At 26.6% G+C, this 11,112-nt stretch overlaps 1 protein-coding gene across 1 annotated transcript; it reads left to right on the top strand.

The window, feature by feature from the left end:
* Positions 1-6,339: 6,339 nt before the first annotated feature.
* Positions 6,340-7,388, top strand: LOC115034513. The gene is made up of 3 exons (XM_029491825.1): positions 6,340-6,465; positions 6,579-6,826; positions 7,004-7,388. The coding sequence occupies exons 1-3, from the start codon at positions 6,411-6,413 to the stop codon at positions 7,079-7,081; spliced, it is 381 nt and encodes a 126-aa protein (XP_029347685.1). The 5' UTR covers positions 6,340-6,410; the 3' UTR covers positions 7,082-7,388.
* The last annotated feature ends 3,724 nt before the right edge of the window (positions 7,389-11,112 follow it).

Raw genomic sequence — 11,112 nt, 5'->3', positions numbered from 1 at the left:
ATACAATTAATGGTAAAAAAATTTCTGAATGTTTCAGAATTCTGTAATAAACCGCTCTCATCGTTTGTAGTTGGAATGTTTGTAGTTAATACTAATAATTTATGTAATTTGTATTCAATTTGCGAGAATGATTTAAAATGTAAATGTTTTTTAATTAAATTATCAAATAGTAAGGCAATTGTATTATCATTATGTCATGAAATATTGTAAGCACTGTGGAACTTCAACTACTTACTATATGTTATACCAAAAAAGGTTTTGTTCAATTTTTATCAACTGTAGTCCATAATTATCTATATTGTGTGCTGTATATTATGTATTGGTTTAATATCATAATAAATGCTTAGTTGAAGTCTAAATTGTTTCCTGTTTTTTGTTAATCTGCATTATAAGTACCTATCTATTTTATTTAATAGGACTTATGAATAACATTAGTAGGTAAGTATTCAAGACACATCAAAGGTATATTTTAAAAATGCTATCATAATGAAGAATTTCATTGATGTTCACAGATATAGATAATATAGATAATTAATTAGTGTTATTTATTATCTATATCTGTTATGACTACCTATATTATAATATAAAGAAACATGTTGTTTACATAAAATGAACGTCTTATTGATGTTTCGTGCAAGTTAATATCAAACGTTATTTTTATGTTTTAACTAACGTTATTATTATGTGGTGTTAAAGTTTTTTTTTGTTAAATTTTAATGTTTTTCTAAGGTTTTGCATTAACATAATTAAAACATTGTATTAGTGTAAATAATTACGTCTGCTACGTACGGACCCCTCTACTCCGCCCCTACACATAGTCATAATACACAGCATCGATGTCCTGTGGTAACACGTAAATAGCTAGATGATGTCACTGCTGTACATAAAACCTTGGGGGAGCAATACTATAAACGTTAGCAACAGTCTCAGCGTCTGCCAACGGCCAGTTGACAAACCCGAACCGGTAAGATATCTGTGAGACCTCCTCGGAGCGCAATAGATTCTACGAATCAGATATTGGCACTATGACAAGACGGCTGCGGGTATACTTGGTCATTTTACGACACCCCGCACCGACCAAAGGCACATCTCGTAGAAGGCCCCCTGGACTGTGAACACCAACAACGTAGTCCGCCAGGGATCTGGTAAGAGAGGGGATAGGACTATATAGGAGCCCTGGGAGTAGCTAGTATTCAGACGTGATTTCACAAACCGTACGTACACATCCCTGTACTTCTTCATTCTTAATTATCATATTTTTGTATTACGACTTAGATTATTTTCGTTGACGACGTATTACGGGACTTAGAGAATATTCGAGCAATCGCTTATTTTCTAAGACACGGGTTTTTCTTCGTCAATTTGAATAATCTAATAGTGTTTAAATTCAACTTGTGTATCATATTTTACAATTTTAAATAAATAATACATCAACCACACACAGTTTTGTGATTAAGTCAGATAAATGTAACTTAAAAAATGCCAAACCACATTTGTAAAAGTTTCAAAATGATCTGCATAAAACATTGCGGCATTTAACCAAGTCCCCCATCTGCATATGGTAATAATAGGTTCGGGAGTTAAAGGTACATCCGGCATTAATTCATTTAATTTATACCTTTATACTTCTTAGATCGAATAATCTAACCAATAATAAAAATCCACAATAATTTTATTATTTTTATATTATAAAATTAGTATAAATTATTATAAAATATTGATTTGTACGTATTGATATTTAATAACGTAAAATATACAAAATTGCAAAATATTGCAAAAATTGCAACATAAAATTAAATAGAAAGACTGTAATAAATACAAATCGTGTACATATTTGATCAAATTTGATTTATCTTAAATGAAAAAAAAGTTGCAATATCAATTAAATCCGGTCTTTAGTTATGACTATTACGACTGTTAAAAAGGCCAGTTTATAGGTATTATATATTTATATAACCTATTATTATACCAAAAAAACGTTTGTTTCTATGTAATGTTTCTAATTAAAGTTCTGACTATAAGTATCTATAATAATTACGTATATATTTACTATAGTCTACTATATTTGAAAAACCATCTAGAATGAATTCCTATTATAACAAACTAAAATTTTTTTTTAAATTACCTTTGCTAATTACTTTTCAATTTATGATGAATAATTTATGATATGAAACTTTTTATATTTATCTATACAATTTGACATATACCATATTATTATCATTAGGTACACTATAACTAAATAGTAAATTACTAAAATATGGCAAAAGCCAAAAATATAATCTTCATTAAGGAACTTGAAAATTCAATATATATACTATAATATATATTATATACAAGGTGTATCTTATGTCATTTTACGCGGGGTTTTTTGACGATTATGGAATGATGAAATGGAATTTCGTTAAAACGAAAAAAGACGTGTTTCTTTATTTTTAACAAGCAATTTTTTATAAAAATTTCAAAATTTTTAAACACGCAGGTGTACCAATAGCAAAATCAACTTTGGTTCGCTAGTTTATTAACTATGGTCCTCAAAGATTAGTAAAATGTGCATTAAAACTTCAATTGATACAATTGGTATAGGTTCAATTTACATGCGCTAAACAATTTTTTCTTATAACTACCTTTTGATACACTTCAATAGTTGAATCAGTAATCTAATGACACGCACAGAAAAAAAAACAGACAAAATTGTTGGTAAACATAGTTCATTATTTTTATTTTAACATACGATCATAAAAATCAATATTATTATTTTAATTTATTATTATAATCGTAGTTAATTACGTTACATTTTTTTCATCACCGTTACTTTTCTTACAATATCATAAATTTGAATTCTTTATTAGGTAGGTGGTTAATAAAGGTGGTAATAATGGTAAATTGGTAAATATGGTATTCGATTGTTGACATTAATATGTGCAACGAAAAAAGTGCAATGTTTTGTGGTGCTCTTTTCGTAGTGGTATAAACTTAAAATTTTAACCATAGATTCCCTATAATGGTATCGCATGCAAAGTATGAACTCAGGAGTTCATCCCTTTCCATCCTTTTTAGTTTTGGATATTTACAAACGCAACATTTTATTTCGTAGTTTTAATAGTTAATTTAGAATATCATACAATCATAAAATAAGTAGTAGGTACTATATTGTTGTAATAATAATTATTATAATCATAATTAATTGATTACAGTTACTTTGCTTACTAAATTTGAATACCTAATTAGGTGGCTAAGGTAATAATGGTATTTAATTATTATAAAAATCTGTAATTATTATAGAGTTACGTAATATTGTAATGTACCTTTATTTATAAAATAAACAAAAATAATAATAACTGTTCTATTTTAAGGAACATGAGAACACCCGTGTTTATATATTTAACACTATCTATATAGGCATACGAGTACGTATATAAGTATATTATTATTTATTCATAAGAGTGTACATGTGATGATCCGGGTAGATAATTTACCACTCCGTGAAAAGGATATTTTACGTATTTGAGAAGTACCATGTCCCAAGAGCATATTTTTAGCTTGGCTTTATTAGCTATAGAATAAGAAGAGTACGAACATTTAAGTTATAAAAAAAATCATTAAATATTTTGTGGCTAAAAAGTCTAGAAAAATTAAGTTCAAGAAATTTGTATGTTTATGACTATAATAGTAATATGAATTTTATTTTATTTTGTTGAAGTAATAATTAAACTATTTTTAACATTTACTTATTTTTTGTCGTTTAGTTTATCTCTATACTATTAATATTTTTCCTTTAAATACCTACAAAAATTATTAAGTACAAATAATGTAAAACTCAATTTTATTTTAACAATAAATGCTTTTCTTAATACAGTGTTTGTAGATATGTAGCAATATATATTACACGACAGAAATAGAATTGTATTTATATTTTATAATAATTTATGTGTGAAATTAATAAATCGGTTGCAATTTGTAACGTAAGTTAGGGATACGATAAAAAAAAACCGATCCGTAGAAATACAATTTGATGGCTGACAAAGATCATTGCTTTGTTTAAAACGATTCGAAAAACTAGATTCTAATGGCATTTGGTGCCTATCAAAGTTAAGAGCTGGCTGTAAAACTCTGTCAAAGTACACCAAAGTATTATCTACCCACTGTGCAATTGAAGTTTTTAAACATTCTCAAAATGTTAATTTTAAGTCATAATTATAACGTTATTGTATTACGTTTACTTTACGTAATATATTTGTTATAAACAAACATAAATATTTATAACACGAAATAAACACTTGAGACATGTATGTATTTTTAATTATAAATACATCAAATAAACATTGTGATAAAACGTTTAGGGAATATTTTATAACAATAAAAACGCCACCCATTTAAAATATAATATATTATATCAATATTATGTTCTTTTGATGTTGATGGCAATCCAAAAATATATTAAATTATTATTTACTCCGCCGTTGGTATGGGTTTTATTTTTAATTTATAAATAGCGGCTGAAAATAGTTTTATTATCATTAATTATAATCAATATCCATAAACACCAATAACCGTCGTCAGTCGTCCGTTTATTATTTAACTGCACGTCTCTGCTACTGCAGCAGATATAACACTAATTGTGTCTTGTGATTGTGAACGAATATTTGCATTTCGCGTGACTCATTCTCGACTTGTACGACAATACAGCAAAAGGTACATCGCGTATCCAGCTGCTTAGAGCATCGTGTCATCGTTTTTAGATCATATTAAAAGTTAAGACCTAAAGTTCATCATGGCAACTAGAAAGGTAAGATTCATTATTGTATACATCAATACCAAATTAGTATATAATTATATTATAACCATTATTAGTTAAAGTGTGCACTTTCGGGCCATGCTTTTGTAGCACTGTCATCCGATATGTCTACCTCCATAATATTATGTACCTACATGGCTATATATATCAATACTCGATATACAACAATATAAATGTGCATTGACCATTGATTTTGTTTTAAGTTTTTATTTGGAGCAATCAACGAACATTAATTATGATTTCAAAAACAACAAAAATGATTGTGGTTATTTAGTTATGATTTTTCCCCATTTTTCCTAATGATTAGGTATATTATGTTCAAAATTTCCTTCCAAAAACAGTTCATTAAAAAAAATCTTTCTGTTTTAATACCTACCTATTATAATTTATTTTTATAACATTACATTTTTATATATTAAATATAATTGCCAAGTAGATAAATGTATTTATCCTTTATTAAATTTAAATTTCTCATTAATTGTACTGCTTATTTTAGTTATAAATAATACAATTTATTACCAGAAAATATAATATTAATTGTTTCTATCTGATTACTCTACCATAATTTATAGCTATCTATATTATTTCAGTAAATCAGAACAACTAAGGTAACAATCATCCATCTAAACTCAATATTATGAAAATAATGTTACAAAGAAAGTACCTATTTCTTTAAGATTGGAAAAATAAATATGTATCTATTAGAAACTATGCTTTTCTATAATATTTGATACCTAGTTATTTCTAGTGTAGATATATCCTATGTAAATATAATATATCCATATAATTCATAACACTGTTTAAAAATTACAATACTAAGAAAAGTACCCAAGTCCTAAAAAATTGGTTCTTGTTCATTTAGTTGTACCTATTAATTGAAAAATCAAGTTTCTACAAATATTAAAAATACACATTATAATGTAGGTACATTTTATATTGTTGCCTATAACAGTATATATTACCTGATAGGTACCTTTAATTTTTTATCAAGTTTAGTCATTATTACTATTATATTTCAGACTTCTAGTATAGAATAACTTAGGTAGACGATACTCGACTAAAAAATAAATGTATGTTTTTCCATTTTAGATTAAAGTTAGTTGGGTTATTGTGATATTTGTGGATTCGAAAGATTACAGCGTAGTACCTACAAAGTGGCTAATTCAAAATAGCACAAATAATCTGGAAAACAGTAATATACAGTTTTGTAAATGGCCACTTGGTAGAGTAACCAGTACTGATATTCATGACGCCCTAGATCCAGAACCAACCTGGTTTGATTATGGCATTAAAATAGTTGGTGGCAATAAAACATATGGTATGTAAAATAAAATTTATTTAATAGTTTGCAAAGTTTATATTTATTATTATTTTAAGTATGTAGTCATAATGTAGTATGGTTATGGTATCATAAATATTCATAATAATAACCTGTATGACGTATGTTATATTTAAAAACATGTAAATACTTATTTTAGAAATTAAATTAATTTAATAATTGTTTTGTTTTGTTGTAATTTTTTCTAATTTAAAATTTACCAACAACTTAGATAATTTTAAAAAAGCTTGGCATACACGAGTTGAAAAGGAATCGGAAAATGAAGAGGTTCAATTGATGACCAAACGTAAACGTTCAATATTTGCTGTATCTGACAGTAGCAGTGATGAAGGTAATTAATGACATCTGTATATCCTAATTATTAGACTAAGGTACCTAAAGGCTTGAAAAACTATGGGGTGTAATACGTATAACATTAAACATGTTTGAAATTATTGTGTTCAGATCATTCAAGTTACTGTATAACACCTGCCTCTACTTCTGCATTTAAGTTACCCAGCAATGAAAAGGCTGTACACTATACAGAACTACAACCAGTGAATAATTCACCCTTACTGGAACAATGCACAATGCAACCAAACGAAACATTCCCATCAATATTATCGGATCAAATGAGTAAGCAATCATCTTCAAGGTATCAATTACCATACACTCACTCAAGTTCAGATTACCAACCACCTCAAGATGAACAAGTAATTTTTAAATTTTTTTTTTAATTTAAGAGTACACCCTTAACTTAATATATTGAAGTTTAATATTTATAATTAATTTAATACATTTTATTCAAATGGTCTATTTAACAATTAGGTACCTAAAACATGTTGCTATTATTTAAATATCTATATTATATTTTACTTAAATTTATACAGTATACAAGTGCACAGAATACACAGCAATTATATACCACTCCAAACAGCAATACTTATGGTAATATTATTAAACTTTAAATCAAATATTATGCTAAAAACAATAATTTTAATATTTCTGTTTGTACCTATTATTATTATTGGATTAGGGTTTTATGAAGATAAATTAGATACATTAAACAATAATATCTTACAAGGTCAAACTGCTACAAATTTGATGTTGAATCGCATATTTGCAAAAATTGAAGTAATAGAAGCCAATTTAAAAAGTACTTCTCAAAGCATTGTTCCAACTCTGTACATTGATCCAATTTTTTTGAGTTACTTTCCTCTTAAAAATGTAGATGAGTTACTATCAATTGAAAATCTTATGAAAACTGAAACTGAGTTTGTTCTCAAACTGGTAATATAAAATCTTTTAATACCTACCTAATCAATAGAATATTATAACTCTTACATTTATCGTTAATAGGAATCGTTTATAAAAAGCATAGGCGGTAATTGTGCTGCAAATCATATTAAAAGAGTTATGAGCAAATTGTTCACTGATGAATACTGTATACATATTTCATGGACTGGACGTGGATGGGTGAAGGATATGACTAAATTAAAAGAAACCGAACTTATAAAAATAGTGAAAAGTAATAATAAATTAAAAATGTTTAATGATCTATTCGACTATGCGAGCAATATACCTTCCTAAGCTCAAACTAAACCTCAATTTAAATAATCAATAATGTACAAGTGTATATTGTATTTTTACTCTGTACTCTTTATTAATAATATTAATTTAATAACCTATATTGGTAATCAACTGAATTCATGTTGAAAATGTAATATTCATACAAAGGTATATTAATTGTTAAACATAATTGTGTATTTAAGAATAATTAATTATAAATACATATTTTTCTTAATTTTTAGAGGTTGTCCAACAATGTTCTTCAACTCTATTTAATGACTCGCAGTTTGAAAAAGAAATAACTGAAAGACTTAGAACTGCGAATACAAGATTTAAAAGTACCCAAAACAGAACTCTTAATAAATAAGTTTTATTAATTGTTCAGAATTTTCAAAAATAATATAACATTTTTTTCATTTAAATTTTAATTGGGACAGTAAATTTTCTTTAATTAGTTTTTAGTTAAACAAAAGTACCTAATTTGATTATGGTCAGTGCACTTGTATACATACAATTTTAAATGTAATTCAGTATTTAAATTATTTTATAAAAATTAAATTAAATGTATTTATATGACTCACAGTTTTTGTTAAAGCAAATTTTAAATTTATAGAAATTCCACAAATATATTATATTATGTGTCTATTATACAAAAACCCTTTAAAATGTGTATATATTTATATTTTCTTTATATGTTTTTGTGTGGTTTCAGACCAAATGTCTTAAATTAGGATCAATATCTTCTAGACATTTCAGAAGAATTGTAAAGGCGGCAAAGGAAAAATGTATTATGTCCAAAACACCATTACCGCGGACCAGTTTAATACCATCTGTAGTAAATATAAATTCCATTGATACAACCGAAACAATAATACCATCTATAAATGATGCAGTTCTTAATTGTCATAATAACAGTAGTGTTGAAGATATCAATAATCATATTGAGAATGCAAGTCTTCATCTTTCCGAAATACCAAATTTAATCGTATCTAATCTCTTATTGCCACATTTAGATGAAACTTTAATTGATAATAATAATGGTATTTGTGACAAACTACGTAATTGGATACTTCATTTTAAAATTTCTCATAATGCTGCTAACTCACTTTTAACTATATTGCAAAGTGTAGGCATGACAGTTCCCAAAGATGTCAGAACTTTAATGCACACTCCTAAAACTAAGGAAATTATCAATGTATCAAATGGCAGTTATATACATTTAGGATTAAAAAACATGTTATTACCACTTTTAGAGATAAATAATTTTAATAAACATACAAGCAATAATATAATAAATATAGGAATTAACATTGACGGTCTACCAATAGCAAAAAGTAGTAAAAGTCAACTATGGCCCATATTGGTTTCTATTTTAAATTTTAAAGAATTACCCAATAATGTACTTCCCATTGGTATATTTCATGGATTTAAAAAACCACATTCAATTGAAGAGTTTTTAAACCCATTTATTGCTGATACCTTAGAAGTATTAAGAAATGGTTTGAATGTAAATGGAACATTAATAACTGTTAACATTTCTAATATAGTTTGTGACGCCCCGGCAAAGAGCTTTTTACTTAACGTTAAAAATTTCAATGCCTATTTTGGGTGTACTTCTTGCATTGAAGAAGGAGATTATATAGAACGCCGAGTTGCTTTAATTGGAACAAATGCTCCATTAAGAACAAATGAAACTTTTAGAAATCAATTAAATGAAGAATATCATAAAGGCGATTCCCCCTTACTCAAATTACCTATTAATATAACTAATGTCGTTTGCTTAGACTACATGCATTGTGTGTGTCTTGGGGTTACTAAACGTTTAATAGAATTTTGGATTAAAGGAAAAAGGGATATAAGATTGACAGATGAAAGTAGAGAAGGAATAAATAATGATTTAAAAATGTTAAGGTCATATGTGCCATCAGAGTTTTGTCGATTACCGCGGCCAATAGATGATATAGAGTACTGGAAGGCTACTGAATTACGTAGTTTTGTTTTATATTCAGGAGCAATTGTTTTAAAAGGCAAATTAAAACCTGAACTTTACAAACATTTTTTGTTATTGGTATTTGCAACTAGAATTTTAGTTTCCCCAGATACTTGTTATAAATATAATTCTAAAGCGTCAGAATTATTAGTACAGTTTGTGAATAGCTATGGGTTATTATATGGCCATCATTATATAAGTTATAATGTCCATAGTTTAATTCATTTACCTTTCTTTACATTATTGCACGGGCCACTTGATAACTTTAGTTCATTTAGGTACGAAAACTACTTACAATATATAAAAAAATCTGTTAAATGCATAAAATACCCTCTGCAAGAAGTTTATAATCGAATAAATGAAAAACAACAGTTAATCAATAAAAATTTGCATTTAATTTCACTTTCTCCCATATTATACAAAGAAATTGACCATCAAAGCCTTCCATTTTTAGCTATCTCAGATAAACTTTATCAAAAATGTATTTTTGAATGTACCAAGACCACCGTAGATGTTGCGAAAGAAAAAGACCATTATTTTTTGTGCCAAGATGATTCATTAATTACAATACAGTATATTATAAAACCTAAGGATAAACCAATACAATTAATGGTAAAAAAATTTCTGAATGTTTCAGAATTCTGTAATAAACCGCTCTCATCGTTTGTAGTTGGAATGTTTGTAGTTAATACTAATAATTTATGTAATTTGTATTCAATTTGCGAGAATGATTTAAAATGTAAATGTTTTTTAATTAAATTATCAAATAGTAAGGCAATTGTATTATCATTATGTCATGAAATATTGTAAGCACTGTGGAACTTCAACTACTTACTATATGTTATACCAAAAAAGGTTTTGTTCAATTTTTATCAACTGTAGTCCATAATTATCTATATTGTGTGCTGTATATTATGTATTGGTTTAATATCATAATAAATGCTTAGTTGAAGTCTAAATTGTTTCCTGTTTTTTGTTAATCTGCATTATAAGTACCTATCTATTTTATTTAATAGGACTTATGAATAACATTAGTAGGTAAGTATTCAAGACACATCAAAGGTATATTTTAAAAATGCTATCATAATGAAGAATTTCATTGATGTTCACAGATATAGATAATATAGATAATTAATTAGTGTTATTTATTATCTATATCTGTTATGACTACCTATATTATAATATAAAGAAACATGTTGTTTACATAAAATGAACGTCTTATTGATGTTTCGTGCAAGTTAATATCAAACGTTATTTTTATGTTTTAACTAACGTTATTATTATGTAGTGTTAAAGTTTTTTTGTTAAATTTTAATGTTTTCTAAGGTTTTGCATTAACATAATTAAAACATTGTATTAGTGTAAATAATTACGTCAATAGAATATTGATATAATGTTACTATCCCGTTGGTTTTGGCGGACATTTTCAGTTCATATAAT

Source organism: Acyrthosiphon pisum, chromosome A3, assembly GCF_005508785.2.
Source record: "Acyrthosiphon pisum isolate AL4f chromosome A3, pea_aphid_22Mar2018_4r6ur, whole genome shotgun sequence".
NCBI lineage: Eukaryota > Metazoa > Arthropoda > Insecta > Hemiptera > Aphididae > Acyrthosiphon > Acyrthosiphon pisum.
This window is presented reverse-complemented; position numbering and strand designations above follow the sequence as displayed.